Source organism: Ambystoma mexicanum, chromosome 12 (assembly GCF_040938575.1).
Source record: "Ambystoma mexicanum isolate Mex_15411 chromosome 12, UKY_AmexF1_1, whole genome shotgun sequence".
NCBI lineage: Eukaryota > Metazoa > Chordata > Amphibia > Caudata > Ambystomatidae > Ambystoma > Ambystoma mexicanum.
Window position 1 is genome coordinate 1,152,402,324 of NC_090936.1, and position 16,290 is coordinate 1,152,418,613.

Here is a 16,290-nt window from a genome sequence, read left to right on the forward strand (position 1 = left end):
GAAAGGCCAATTGAATGAGTGCATATTTCACTTTGATATGTTTACTTCCCGTGATGTCACTTCTCATCAATTGTGTGCGTTAATGAGCCTCTCCTACTTTTCTTTTTTTGGGACTTGTGCCCTGTTTATTTGCCAGTAGGTGATAGCAGAGTGATGCCTGCTGGGAGGGTTGCTTGGAATGCTGTGTGCAGGCAGTGTAGTTGGGCTGTGTAAAGTGCGTCTGAGTGCAGAAGTTGAGGATCTTGGGGGGCGGTGGGGAAGATTAACAGAGGGTCCCTTTCAGTTTTTACTTATGCCTTGTATGTCCTAGTGTCTGTTCACACCCAGGGTCCCCCTTTATCTCTGTCTTTCCGGTTTTATAGAAACCCAACTGGTGGTCACACCATGCACACCACTGGTTATCCAAGAGACAACTTTACCCAAGAAACCCACATCTTATCAAGTTTTAGGGCAGCCCGAGCCTGATTTCAGCAGTTATGTGGCGGTGGTGCAGTATTTCTTCATCTCTGTCCCATGTTTTAAGGGTTGCCAGTGATTTAGTAGCTTGAGAAGCCTATTGTGGTTTTTAGTACAGGAAAGCATAGTTAAATCATTCAATCGAAACTCTCTCTAATCCATAAGCAACTACTCCACCCTTTCACACAGGTGTGGAGCCCTGCATGTCGGAGACCACATCCTTTCCATCGATGGCACCAGCATGGAGTACTGTACCTTGGCAGAAGCAACGCAGCTGCTAGCCAGCACCTCAGAGCACGTCAAATTGGAAATCCTTCCCCACCACCAGACCCGCTTGGCGCTGAAGGGGCCGGATCACGGTAAGTGGACCAGCAGCGTGTGGAACAGGTTGGCCCCTGCCTCATGACATGTGAGCTGTGACAGGGTGTGCAGTGAAAGGAGGATGGGAGGGGGAGCTTAACTGATACTCATCCCTGGTCATTACTCTTCTAGTTTCTATTTGAATAATGTCTTAATTTGCTCTTCCAAGCTTGCATGCATCAAACTGCCTGTGACTGTCAAGAGAAGGGATCTGCCTAAATCTACCTGCGTGAAGATTTGTGTTATTTTTATTAGTATGAGTAATGCATGCTGAGCATAGCAGACCATAGACCACAGAGATTGTGAGCCCGCCAGTGGATGCACTTTTTACCAGATCGGCACCTTGTGTGCCCCTTCCAGTGTTCTCAAATCCCCTTCAAAATTTGGGCTACTGACCAGTTTTCTCGGATCAAGGTCAGTTTCTTATTTGGCATGCACTGAGTTTGACTGTCATTTATCACTCGCATATTTCTTTGTTTGCATTGAACCACTGTCATGTGATTGATACCCAAATCTTGCTTTTGGACATTATTCATTGGTGGGGTTTTTCTGCTTTTTATGTAACACCATTTCGCTATGTCGCTTCAGAGGTTTTCAGCGGCCTTGCTTTGGCTCTCCACATAGAACCTGCCCGATGCAGGCAATTAGATGGAAGGTGGAGTTGACAATGTCTCAAGAGAGTCTGGAATTTTTGCCTCTCTCATTGTTTTGGACTACGACTCCCATGATCACTCACCATTGACTAAACTGGCTTGGGCTTATTGGAGCTGTCATTCAAAACATCTGTAGGGCCAAAGGTTGCAAATTGTGAACTACACAAACTGTGTAGTTGTCTTGGTATTTGTTATTTCTTTATTTATATAGCGCACCTGGCCCTAAGGCATATGGGCACATATTTTAGGCTCCACATGAAGTCATACATACCTAATCAGATATACAGGCACAGTAAGATTGACTTCAGATATTTACAAGTAGATCTATAGTACAATTTAACATTTAAGATTAGCATTTAAAATTTAAAATGTAAAATTTTTACAGGTAAGTAGAGCAATTCCAAAGTGTGATGGTATAGGCTTAGTAAGGAAGCAGTGATAAGTTGTGTACATCTTGATCCAATAGACATCTTGATCCAATAGCCGTGCTTTTTGCTCTTAAATGTGAAAAAGGCGGGTTCAAGTCTGAGCGAAGTGGGCATCGAATTCCAGAGTTTCGAGGCCAGTACAGGAAAACTAGCCTTGCCGGAATACTGTAGTTTGAATCTGGGGATGGAGAGGCAATAAGTTTGGGCTGTTCTGTGGTCGGCTGGAAGTATGTCTCGAAAATCTGATGGCTAGGTAGGGAGGTGCATTGTCAGACAGACATTTGTGAATGAGGGCCAAGGATTTGAGCGTGACTCTTTTGGGAAGCCAACGCAAGTTACGTAGAGTGTTCGATATATGTTGGTTTCTAGGGAATTTCAAGGCGGCCCCAATGGCGTTGTTTTGGGTAACCTGAAGCTTACTGAGGTTACGGTGACTGGTCCCAAGATAGAGGGCGTTACAGTAGTCTAGCTTAGACATGGTTAGGGTTCTAGCGAGGATAATGCAATTTGCTGTATTGATGAACAGGCGTCAAGCATTGATAAGTTTGCATGTATATGCAGATGCTGAGACAACGGCATTTGTTTGAGAGAGAGATGGCGGAATCAAGGTAAATACCTATGGTTTTGGTGTCATTTGTAAACTTGATGATGTTACCATCAATGACAAAGGATTTTAATGAGCTATCTAGTCTGTTGAATCTGTTAGTGGAACCCAGGATGAGGAGCTCTGTCTTGTCATCATTAAGACAGAGCTCATGTTGGGCCATCCAAGCCTGGATTACTAAATATATCTCATTTAGCACGTTGGTGTCAGCTATGTGGTTGCCAGTGATGGGGATGAGTATCTGGGTGTCATCCGCATAATTAGTGTAGGTGACACCCAGATAGTCAAGGATATCAAAGAGTGGTTTTGTGAACACATTGTAAAGTGTGGGTGAAACACAAGATCCTTGGGGGACACCACACAAGACTGGCGAGGGTGCTGCGGATGCAGAGGGGGAGAAGACCCTCATGGAACGATCGGCCAGGAAGGATCTGATCCAGGTAGTAGCTTTGTCTGAGAAGTGCGTTGCCAATTCGAGATGTTGACGCAGAATTTGGTAGTTAAGTCGAAGGCAGAAGGAGGGCAATCTTGTCATTATCTTTCAGGTCATCGATTTGCGTTTTTAAGTCTAATAGGGCTGTTTCCGTTCCGTGCTTAGGGCGAAAGCCCAATTGTCTAAGGCCGAGGAGCTTGTTACTTTCCAGATAATCCTGGATCTGTAGGTAAGCGGCTCGGTCGAAGATTTTTTAGCAGAAACGGCAGAGTTGTGATAGGCCTGTAGTTGGTGGGTATGCTTGGGTCAAGAGATGTTTTTTTTAAGGGGGGGTGACCCACGCATCCTTCTGATTGTCTAGTACAGTAGCCGAGCTAAAAGATGAGTTTATTAGAGCTATGATGAAGGGAGCTAGTTCATGGGATGCCTCCTTTATGATGGGAGCTGGGCAAGTGTCGCCCTGGCAATTAGAGGGCTTGATATTGTTGATGATAGTTTTCTACTTCTAGGATTGTTAGGGGTAAGAAGCTGAACGGTTCGAGGGTGGGTGGCGTAAGGTTGGTTTTGTTGAGGAGGAAGTTGAGCAAGGTATTAGACTGGAGACTACTTTTTATATTGATTTTAGTCTGGAGTGTTGAGATTTTGTCAAGTAGCGCTTTCTGGATATTTGGGCACCATGTGCTGTCTTTGCTACAGATATCAGGTGGTGAGGTGGGAGTTTCAAGTTCTTTGAGAATCTTGAAGAGCTCTTTTGTATTAGATTTGGCTTGCAGGATACGTTTGTTGTAAGTCTCCTTCTTGGCTGAGCGAATAGCCTCTTTATAGTTAAGTGAAGCTATGATAAGGCTGTCCTTTTTAGCCTCAGATGGGTGACTTTTCCAACAGGCTTCAGAGTTTCTTTTTTGTTTGCGCAAGGTCCTCAGGTGTGGTGTGAACCACGAGTTGAGGGGCGCACGTGTTTTGGCCTTCCTAATTTTGGTAGGGGCTATTGCATCCAGTGATTCGAGGATGGTGGTGTTGTAAGTATCGAGTAGGACAGTCAGGTCTGAACAGGATAATAATGCGTTTTAAAGAGATGATAGGATATGAGGAAGAACGCTGTCTCTAGTTATGTCTCTTTTGTTTTTAGTACAGGTAGGGGGTGCCATATTTGGACTGGGGCGTTGATAGCTGGCTGAGATGTTGAAAGTAATGGTGTAGTGATCGGACCAGGGACAAGGTGAGTTTACTACTGAGGTGAGAGTGAAGTTTATATCCACTAACTAATCAAGAGATCTTCCCTTTTCATGGGTAGGTTTGAGGATGCAGTGAGTGAAGCCTAGGTTGGTAAGGGAGTTGGCAATTTCTAGGGGGTTAGAATCGTTAGGGTCCATAGGCCCAAGTTGAAATCACCTAATAGAATAATTTGCGAGTTAGTCTTAGTTTTGTCAGCTATTAAAGATGTGATATTGTCTGAAAAGGTGGTGATAGGCCTTGGTGACCTGTAAATGAGGTGCAAGGTGGCCGTTTGATTATGTGAAATGGGAAGTTTGACTGACAGGAGTTCAGCTGATGGGATTTGTTGATTGGGTATCATTGTCATGTTTAAAGATTTTTTATGGTCTTGTGTGATAGTAAGGGCCCACTGTACACTGTAGTAGAGCATGAGTCTCAAATCCCTCATCCTTGTGGACCTCGGGGGCGGGATGTTTGCAGATGTGGCAACATATCACAATGTAAGTCAGGTACTACCATCTGTGTCTACCTTTGGCACAATGACTCCACATGGCCTCCAGCTTTTCCAGTGCTTTGGCTGTACTATTGCTGCATTCCTGCCTTTCCCAATCTTTTTGGAGTTATTGTTTGTGTTGCTGCCACTAACCCTTGCCAAAAGGCTATTCCTAGCTTTGCCCCTGTGCTCGCTTTCCTTCCAACTGGTATTGTTAGCCGTGCAAGTCCCCGTAATATCAGCTTGTATTTTATTTATTGCCTATAGGACATCACCCATTTCTCTTTTTCTTTAGTGTTTTTGTCTCTCAATCCTCAAGCCTCCTGCTATAGACGTGCACTCCTTCCAAGCACCAATTAAGAAACGGAAGACATTGCTTTACACAACTGCCCAGTTACAATAGCTTTGTAAGAGAGCAAAGCCACTTTCTAAGAAGACCTGAAAAGCAACCATGGCTGTGATCCACCACCTTCTGCTGCTAGATGTTTTCTCCAGGAAGCCAAGTCCCAAAACCCAAGCATCCAGTCGATTTGGTGTTGCACTAACCCCCTCTCTGCTTTTAATCACAAAATAGGGTTGTGGTCCACACTCCAGCCATATTCACTTCTGGTGTACTGTGTACTGTCCGATGGGTGTGCAGTCAGGCGAGGAGTGGTAATTCAGCAGCCCAGCTCACACGCCCTACCAGTGTCTCCAAGGGGCAATGGTAGGCGGTATTTCTGCTTGTTAGGGCTGAAACGTTGTCAGAACTGGATGGTTGCGACCTCTGGAATATCGTATTAGATATGAAAGGGGTTGAGGGGCTCTGCCGCAGTGTGAGCACGGGGGCCCCTGGGGTTTCCTGCACGCAGAGGCACACGCCAGAACCTTTCAAGATAAGCTTGACATTCAGATTTCAGAAGCGTACCTTCATTTTGGATGGTGTCGAGGGCAGGCCGGCCTAATTCCATACAAGAAAACCCAATCAAATGGACCCTTTTTGTGCCTTCCACAAAACCAGCAAACGACTGAAGGTTTAGGAAAGCGGGTGAAAGGTGAGAGCCCCCTGGCTGAGAACGACTCACTAAGTGCAAGGGGATCCACGTACCATCTTGGAGATTCTCAAAGTGCTTCAGAGTTGCTCAAACATGTGAGAATGCCTCTGCTTTTTAAAATCTTAAGCGGACAGTTTGAGGTTTGCTGAAGAGCTACTATGTTTCTTGCATAAGACATAGAAGCCCATTCCCTAGTAAATGGTGGGAGAACCCCAGTTTTGAGGGCACACCGTTCCTTTTCTAAGCACCCATACCAAGTGCTCAGCCCCACCCCAGAGGATGAATCGCAGTGTTGAGGGGGGTGGGGGCTGGATGGGTAGATCAATAGGTTTGAGGTTGCCTATTCGAGTTGAGTAGTTATTTGAATCAATAAAGAGTAAACACATGCACAGTACCTTGGGACGATGGATGCCTACAAGTGAGTACATCCATTGGCACTTAAAGAACCTGCCACATACGCCAGGGATAAAGGTATCAGGAATCACTCTTACGTCTCCTTTGTTCTTGTGACCTGGAAGGGACAGTCGTGCATGTTTATCTTGATGGCAGACTCAATGATCATCATGCATACATGGGTGCGTTGATAATTCCTGCCTCCTTCTTGAGCTAGCATCTGCCATTTCGGGGTGCTTCAGCTACCCCAGTAGGGAGGATAGGTCTCTGCGTTCTAAAGCAGCATCGGCCGTGCTTATTCAACCAGCATACCCTTTGCCATATACGAGGCTTGACCATGAGGCATCAATTCTTTGGGCAAGTCTTGTACCCACTTTGCCCACACTTTCCTGTATCCCTGGGATGGGACTCCTGTCCCCATGTCACTATCACTGTCCTGGTTCTTTTGTCTCCTTTTATGCTGTGGCCCTTTCTGCAAGACTGTTGATTATTGCTACTTCTTAAGATTCAGGGATCTGTCTACCTCAGTAACCAACAGGATGGCAAGTCGAGCACTGTTCTCCTCCAATGTTCGCTGTCTAGGGAACAAAGTGAGACCGAGAATGAAAGCAGTTGGTCATCCATCTCTGATATGGCTGTGGCCCGTACTTGAATGACCTGTCCAACCAGCACCGCCCAATCTAAAACTGTTCACATGCACTTTGTTTTTAAAAACAAACACACAAGATAAAGCCGCCTCATAAACTGAGCGGTGAAGTTTTGGTTATCCTGGCACATGGGAGCATTCTCTTCACATTAAGTTTCTAAAGGTAACTTTGCTGGTTAGTCTAGATAAAATGTAATTACATTTTATATTCCAAACCTATGCCCCCCCCCGTACCCTGCTTTTTAAAAAATAACTGTTTACAAGCTCTCGAGACCCATGGCTCGATTACCTCCAAAGGTTACAAATTTGGTTTTATTTATTGTATTACAAAAGTAATAGTTCTTGTAATTGTTGCTGCTTAGGAGGGATGGGCACTCATTTGACTGAAAAGTGCCTATTATTAAATTCAAGAGCACAACGCCAGGCTGCAGGTGCCTCATATATAGTGCTATGGTCCTCATCTGGCCTGGTTTAGGGGTGTGCTACCATGTGATTGTGCTGTTAGTGGCCTTCCCAGGAGGCCACATTGTGGTTACTCAGTGGCGCAGGCTTTGATCGGCCAGCAGAGGTTAGCCTGGCATGTGCTGCCAGTGCTGACTTGAATGCCCATGTGTGTACTCTTAATCTCTGCTGCTTTTCCCTGCCATCTCCTCACCGCCATCACTCCACACAGGGCGTGCAAGTAGCGTCATGCTTAACTATGCTAAGTGGCGGGGCAGAAGGAGTCGTACTCACGTTTGACAGTTTTAACTAGTTTATTTAAATAACATGAAAATTGACTAACTCGCCCTACGCTATGGCAATGTTCCCTACCTAACCAAACTAAGGGTGCTCGCCAGTTGTCAAAAGTCCAAGGAAAAAAGTCCTCATTCCAAAACCTACTTCGAATGGATTGTGTCCTCCCATGTATTCCTTATCTTTGACATTCAAGTCTGCTTGCAGCTTGCTTCGGAATGTTTTTTTTCATGGGGTCGAGCGTTGTGCAGCGTCGAGTCTTGCTCCTCGATGGCCTCTGCAGCGTCCCTCGTGACGTCGACGCTGTTATATGGTGCATGCGGGCTGACCATTACCTCAGTTGTGTTTTTTCCGCATTGCTGCATGCTTTCTGAGCTACCCCCTCAGCAGAATTTTGATTACGTTTGTCTACAAGTGAATATTCTTCCAATAATGTCCTCGACACCGAAGACAGGCTTCATGCAGTGTTCAGACTGTGGAGCGAAAACGTCTATCACAGACCCTCACCGCGTCTGTCTGTGGTGCTTGGTGTATAGCCACAAAGTCGACGACTGTGGCTCATGTCAATCCATGACTGTCAAGGCATTGCGGGAAAGGAAGGGAAAACTCAATGGAGGTAAGCCCTCTCACAAATCCCTGGCCGTTACCTCATCTAAAAGAAAATCATCCTTGGAATTGAGAGATGTTTCTCCCCTAAGAAGCGTCCTAAACACTGAAGAAGTTCGAGGTCTAGTTCACGACACTTGTCGACCTCAGGTTCGTGATGCAATTCTGTTGCAACAGTGTGGCAAAGCCCCAGGACCAGACTTCCTGCCTACTGACTTAGCGGAGGATGAACCACATATATGGGCACCTGCCCTGTGACACCTGTTTGATGTGATCCTTAGAGCCAACAAAGCCCCCCTGTCTTGGCAGGAAGCCCCAATAATACCGATATATAAAAAAGGAGGAAGGGAGGACCCAGCCAATTTTAGGCCCATATCCCTTCTAGATGGGGTAGGAAAGCTATTGACTAGAATTATTTATGAACATCTGCAGGCATGGGGTGTCCAGGAGGGCCCCATTGGCCATCTTGAGGCAGGATTCTGCCCTAAACTAAGCACCACAGACCAGGTATTCCACATGAGTTTGATTACTTAGAAATACGCGAGCCTGAGGAATATGAATCTGTACTCAGTGTTTGTGAACCTCAGGACAAGCTGTGGTCTATTATGGTCAAAAGGGGGATACCGGAAAACCTCCAGATCATTGTACATTTGTACTTGAACAATATAGCAAAGGTCTGCTGGGGCCTGTGTGGAGAACTAACTAAACCCTTTGCTTTAACAAGAGGGGTGAGGCAGGGGTGTGTCCTCGCTCCACTTTTGTTTCTTTTATATATTGACACAATTGTACGCTATGGTAGACGAAGGAGCCTCGATCAGCCCAAATTAGGGTCGGAACCTATCCCCATCCTCCACTTTGTGGACAATGCTGTCCTTTTATCCACATCTATCAAAAGCCTAGAAGTTACCTTAGGAGCCTTTGTAGAAAAGTGTATGGATCTACAGGTGGAGGTTAATATTGGGTAAACCAAGGCTATGGTCTTCCTGCCAACATTTAAAATATTTACTAAAATCCAACTCCACATCAATGGCACCCCCTGGAGCAAGTACGCAGCTTTAACTATCTTGGTGTAAGATTGCAGGACGGGGCGGTTGGACCCCACAGCTAGCCAAATCACGCGCTGCCCTGGACAAATATAGTGGGGCAATCTGGAGATTCTTTCTCGTGCATGGACGGGGGCTATTCCACCTGCCTTTACTATATATACCGGCCAAGCTAAGGCTGCAGCACTGTATGGAGCCAGGATCTGGGGCAATGCTCCAGTTAAAAAGCTGGACTTGGTAGAGAGGTTTTTTTAAGCGGTTGCTTGGCCTACCACTCCCATGTCTAGGCACACCAATTTATTTAGAACTTGGGCTCAATGCAATAGGTGTGGATGCTGCCCTTGGGCCCATTCTGTAATCGATCAGGGCATGGACCACAGCAGAGCTCATGGTATACCGTGAGGCTATATCACATCTGATGGATTCAGAGGGTGGCTGCTCCTTATCCTGGTTTGTATATGTTAAAGGGTTCCTGGCCAGTCTTGATTTGGAATCCTAATGGACAAACCCATTAGACATACCACTAGGTACCGCCAACAAATTAAAGAGCATGGTGCGGGAGGCCACTACAGTAGGTATGATTAATGCCTGTGGTATTTTGGTTACCTAGGATCATTCTCTGGAATGCAAACCGTGCCTGGTGTTTGAACCCTACCTGGACGTGGTCACACACCCTATGCTAGATACATGTACACAAAGTTCAGGCTGGGCCAACTTAACCTGGCTTACCGTACAAGTAAAAGTGAAGTAGGGAGAAATGACATCTGCAAGGCCTGTGGCCAGGCCAAAGAGATCCTATGCCATTTCTTGTTTTTCTGTGAGAAACATGCTGGTATGAGGAACACATACTTAAAAACACTCTGTAATAACTATGGCATATGTAGAACAAGGAGCTCTATTATTTCATCATTCTCAGAATATTAACATTGTATACTTTGTGGCATCCTATCTCTTCCAGGCATGGCGTGTGAGGTCAAGGGCTCCGAACAGTGATGGGCCCAGGCAATGAACTATTGTTAAACCTACGGATGGCTTAACTGGCCGCGTACTCATCATGAGCTGGCCTAAAAGCCTACCTACAGGCCCATTGTATTCGGGTGGTAATAAACCTGACTTTGACCTATAGAGAGTATAAGACATATACCCAAAATGCATGCAAGCACTTAACGCAGATTTGGACAGAATCTGCTTACGTAAATCACATTGTACTAAGGACTGTGCATAAGCCAATATGTATAGTATCCAAGAGGAAAAAGGTTCCCATATTGATGAATGCATTGTTCTGCTTTTAACATGTTCTGGTTTGTAATGCGTTCATTGATTGACTACTTTTATGAAGTCTTAAATCTACATCATTTTTGAAAGAATTTCCTGTACGACCACCTATGAATTGTCTATGTACCATTGTGTATTATTTTCGTATTGTGTCTAATGACTACGTCGAATAAAAGCCTTATGATGATGAGCAAAAACAACGTCACAGATCCTCGTCATCGCTGTCTTCCTCTCCCGAAAAAGTTTATTTTCCAAAAAAGAACTTGACTCCGGGGGACTTAGAAAACTTGAGTTTGAAAATGCTTGAAGTTTTCCAGAGGCATGCTCCTCCGAGTGCCCCTCTGCAGGAGTCTGAGAAAAGAAGCCACCCTTCGGCATCTATTAAGACCAGTAGGGAGTCTCGTGTGTCTCCTTCTCGCGTGCCTCAAGACCCGAAACGAGAGGCTCTTCGACACAAGTCAAAGGAGTCTTCCTCGACTCACAAGAAAGAGCTTGTGTCTGGCCACTCGAAGCATTCATCTTCGGTATCAAAGCCTTTTTCGAAGGTATCAAAGCTTTTATGTTTATCGCCTGAACCTTCCAGGCATGTAATCTATCTACAGCCATCAAAGCATACTAAATTGTCAGTCTTCAACACCGTCAACTTCGTCGGAGCATTCAGTGCTCTCGAAGACTGCTAAACCTATGGCTGATATATCTAAGTGTTTTAGACCCATCCTTGACCTGATTTCTTCAGGCAAATGGGATCAATATTTGAGGAAGATGAAGAGGAAGATCAGCCCCCTTTTGGGTACAAATATGAGACACCAAATGTCCCAGAGGAGATTATCTCTGAAGAATCCAAGATGCAAAATCTGGTGGAAAATCTAAAGGAGACCAACAGCTGGGAAACATCACCAGAGACAGAGTTTGGTAACCCGGAGATGGCTGTTCAGGCTGATCCCATATACAGAGCTGTAATTTGTAAAGTGGCTGAGTATCGGGGGGTGGTCCAAACCCGCAGCTGCTATGGAGACTGATGACCTCACTGATATTTTAGACCGTGGTCCAGTCAGGGAGGCTGTCTTACCATTCCATGCAGCCTTAAGAGTAAGGGTCTTGGAAAATTGGCTTAAACCAGAATCTGTTCCACCGGTTAACAAATTGTTAACAAAGAAATACAGAGCTGCTTCTGTGTACCCTCCTTTTTTTTAACAGGCACCCTACACCTGCGAACCTGGTGGTTCAAGCAGCAATAGTTTCATCAAAAGCTCCAGCTTGCCCTTATGCTCCAGCAGATAAGTAAGATAGAAGAATTGACTCTTTAGGAAAAAGAGTACTTAGTGTATTTAGTGGAGGGAGCATGGCTTTAAAATCTGCAAATCTACTAACTTCTATGCGCCAGCCGGTCTCCAGCATATGCTTGATACACTGGTGGCTTATTCTGCTGCAAATGGTTTGACTATAAATATCGATAAAAGTAAGATCATGGTATTTTCTAAAAAACGAAGACCCAAGAAATGTTTGTGGTACTTAGCCTCAAAACAATTGGAACAAGTCACATCATATAAATACCTCGGTATAATAGTGGACGCAAAACTCACATGGGAATCACAATGGCTAGCACTCCAGAACCACTGCCTAGTGTCCACGAATGCACTGAGTGCCTTCATTGGTCGCAATGGAGGCTATTCTGCCTCTTCAGTTGTAAACATTTGTTAGGCCAAAATACGATCAATGATCCTATATGCTGTCGAGGTATGGGGTCACTCTTTTGCCAAACGTATGGTGGTATTTGAGGCTAAACTCTTGAGGAAGCTGTTTTGGTTACCACACAGCCTGAGTGTTGAATACCTGTACCTAGAGTTTGCCATTAAAGGAATTTGGTGTGCCTATACATGTCAATGTGTACTGAGTTATGAAAAGGTGGTTATTCTTAAAAATGACACGATTATTGTGCCATATGTAGAAGCATATCTTCGGTTAGAAGGAAATATGCTTGTTGGTACCTTTGGCATTCTACAAAGGATATACCATAAATGGATGCCTGGGAGTACTCCTGGAATGCTAGCGCTAACTGCTCAAAAAAGGGACATAAAAAAGAAAGTGTCTGACTTTTGGGATCAGCAAAATGTTATTAATAGTGGCCTGTTTCTTGAAGAGTATTTAACGAGAACAATGCCCCCTAAATATATCCTTGCATATCCGAGCACTAGCACTTTTCGTACCTACCTTTTAATGAAATTCAATATGACTGAAAGCTAGCAACCAAAGGCGATATTATGAATATTCCACATGAAATGAGAAAATGTCGCCTATGTGGCAATAATGTCTCTGAGTCACTTTATCACTTAATTATGATTTGTGAAAGTCTAACCATGATTAGAACCAAATCTTTTAAATCTTTTAACAATGCTATTGATATGACACACACTACTGAATTATGGATGTCTTTTATGAGAGGTAACAATATTAATCTAATATACTACTTTGTTATATTCTATGTAAAGATTGTTGCTATTTTAAAATGTATTGAATGAAGTATTTTAGCGTGTACTTGATGCGATATATTTTTAAGGATAGTGTGTTTTTTAGCTGGTATTGATTACCTGTATATGTTTGTATGTTCCTTGTGTTATACAAAGCCTTTTGGCTAAAAGTATATCTAATCAATAAATAAATAAATTCTACTAATGCCTTAGCGAAGTACACTCACACCCTTTGGGGGTGTAGCTGCTCTTGCAGCATGACCCATTCCAGACGGAGAAGAAAGAGAAGGTTGCTTAAACCTAATACAGAATGGAAAAGATGCCATGAGGCAGTCGTCGCAGTCCAGCCTGGATACAGTGAATTCAGTAAGCAGGTCCATGGTTTCTAGTACAGCGCTTAGGCGCATTTCTTGGCTGGGAAATTCAGGATCTTCTGCAGACATCCAGGCACGTTTGCTTGATATGCCATTTGACAAGACTTCCCTGCTTGGCGAGAAGGCTGATAGTAGCCTGGAAAGGCGGATATGGGTTGTTTGACAGAGGTCAATACATTTGTGGCAGAATTGACCGTAGTCGATTTCGCCGCAAATCTATTTGAGCTTAGGCTAAACAAGCCAAATCCCTGGGCCGCTAGCAGCCCTATATCCATCCCCCCTCCCCTAATTACCTTATTGCCATCTGCCGGCGCTCCTCTTACACCCCTGAAGCGTAATTTCCATCCCTTCCAATGTCCCAGAAGCGGGGGACACCTCCTGCACCCGTTGTTTGCTATAATGGAACCGTATGGACCAGTTGTATGAATCTTTGGTTGTACGATCATTTCGTACTGCCTACATTCGGTCAACTAGGCAATACGGTTTTCTTTTCCGGTCAAATTGGACAATTCCTGGAAAAGCTGCAAGCGTCTCGAGCTGCAGCTAAATCATTAGGGGCGGCAATCAGACAACCTCAACCTTCAAATCAAGGATGGAGAGGATGTCCTTTTCGTTTTTATTCCGCTGTCTCTAATGGAAGAGGTAAATTCTCACAAAGGGGCCCAAGAAGAGCCCCTTGTGGAGGTAGAGGAGGAAGAAATCCTCATTCAACACAAGCAGAGTTACCCTCAGCTGCAGGTGGTACAGCAAAATGACTCCTTCACCCACAAGTCTGTGGTAGGATGCAGACTGTCATGTCATCTCCGGAGTTGGCGAAGCATAACTTTGGACGCGTGGGTGCTATAAACCGTAGCCAGCGGTTACTGTCTTCCATTTCTAAAAGACCTCCCGATTGCCCCCCAAAATCCAGATCAACCTTGGTTCCAGGTCCGCTCCTCCAACAGGAGATTCTCATCCTGTTGGGAAAAGATGCAATAGAATTGATTGGTACCTGGAGCGGAGAGAAAACAGGGTTGGTATTCTCCTTACTTCCTGATGCCCAAGGACGAAGACGTGTGCGATACATCTTGGACTTGAGGTGCTTGAACAAGTTCCTCAGGAAGGACAATTTCAAGATGGTAACTCTTTTGCAGATGCTTCAGGCCATTCGACTACAGGATTAGTTGGTGTCATTGGACCTTCAGGATGCTTACTTACATGTGCCGATACATCAGAAGCACAGAAAGTACCTGAGGTTCGCAGTTGTCGGTTCTCATTATCAGTTTCCGGTTCTGCCATTCGGGCTCACCTCAGTTCGAGGTCTTCACCAAACTTATGGCATTAGTGGCAGCAGGTCTACCCTTTGTGGTTTGTAGCCCTGCCTAGACGACTGTTTGATCAGGGTTGTTTCTTCGTAATAGTCTCTGAATCATCTCAGTCATAGCTGCCAGTTCCTCCACGAGCTGGGCTTCTCCATGAACTTCAAAAAGTCCCACTTGACACAATCACATAAGCTTCAATTAGTTGGAGCATTCCTGGATTCAGCTTTTGGAAAATCTTTGCCACCCGAGTCAAGGGCTCAACATCTCTTGCAGATTGCCAAAAAATTCCAGAGTGCCCAACGTCTTCTGGCCTACGACTTCCTAAGGTTGCTCGGCCTCATGGCATCCTGCATTTTTCTGGTGTCAGAACCCCATCTGAGAATGAGATCCCTTCAATAGGTTGCTCAGATACCAGTGGTCTCAATTCTCCGGTAGAATGATGAACCTTCTCCATGTCCTGACAAATGGCACCCAGGATCACCTGGGGTGGGCCAGCCGAGGGAATGCTATGAGAGGAGAACCCTTTTGGCAACCTTGACCAGATATGACAGTTGTGACAGACGTCTCCCTGACAGGATTGGGAGCGCACATGAGACCTTTCAATAAGAGGACACTGGCCTCAGAGTCCAGATTCCATACCACTCCTTTGGAGCTGAGGGCATTCAGACAATACAGTGAAAAAGCGTCCTGATAATGATGGATAACACAGTGGTCATGCACTACCTCAACAGGAGAGGGGTTTTAGGGACACTTCCCCTGTGCAGAGAGGCAAATGGAGCTCTGGTTCTGGGCACTGAGAGAAGGAATCACTCTTCTGGCAGTTCATCTAGCCGGAGAAAAGAACACTGCGGTGGACGCTCTGAGCATGGCAGAGCATGAACTCCCACGAGTGGGAACTAGCTCAAAAAGTCCTTCTAGAGATATTTGCCCTTTGGGGAACCCCTCAAGTGGATCAGTTTGCGACCAGTATCAACCAGAAGTGCAAGCTGTTCTGCTCAATGGAATTTCACCAAAAGGGAGCTCTAGGAGACGCGGTTGTGGTGGACTGGGCTTTTCCACTTCTGTACGTGTTCCTGACAGTCCCCGTCATTTCTCATGTCATCAGGATGTTGAGGAAGTTCTGGAAAACCATGATCCTCATTGTTTCGGATTGGGCCCGGAGAACGTGCTACCCGGACCTTCTGGAAATGCCCATCTGCCCTGCAATTGGTCTTCCCCAAAAAGAGGACCTACTCTCGCAAGAGGGGGGACGCATTCTTCACCCAGAGATCAGGACTCTCAATCTTCATGCCTGGTGTCTGAAAGGGTGAGATACAAAGATTGGGACCTCCCGGAAGACGTATTGCAAGTGTTTCTTTCGGTAAGGAGGTCAACAACTAAATCCCTGTACCGCTGCCGTTGGAATACGTTTTTGCAGCTGGTGCAGGGAAAATAGACTAGTTCCTTTCACATGTAAACTTCCCTATGTTCTGTCTTTCTTGCTCCACCTGACCCATTCTGGGTTGCAGGTAGCCACGATGAAGGGCTTCTTAGCGGCACCATCAACCTTCAAAAGATCCCCAGATCAGGGTTCACACTTCAAAGTGCTGATTGTAGAACAATTTCTGAAGGGGTTAACCAATTTGTTTCTGCCCACTCCCTTCATTGTGCCATCATGGGATTTAAATCTTGTTTAAGAAGTCTTATGGGAGCGCCATTTAAGCCCTTAAATTGGTGTCCTCTGAAGATGCTCTCTATGAAAGCGTCCTTTCTAGTAGCTATAACGTCTGCCCG

At 45.3% G+C, this 16,290-nt stretch overlaps 1 protein-coding gene across 17 annotated transcripts in view; it reads left to right on the plus strand.

Annotated features, from left to right (window-relative positions):
• Window positions 1–16,290, plus strand: part of GRIP1 (glutamate receptor interacting protein 1) — a 1,760,673-nt gene that overhangs the window by 1,456,607 nt on the left and 287,776 nt on the right. For all 17 annotated transcript variants that reach the window (XM_069629739.1, XM_069629748.1, XM_069629732.1 and 14 more), the window contains one exon: window positions 646–815. In XM_069629739.1, the coding sequence (XP_069485840.1) occupies window positions 646–815 (170 nt within the window). The remainder of the gene's footprint in view (window positions 1–645; window positions 816–16,290) is intronic.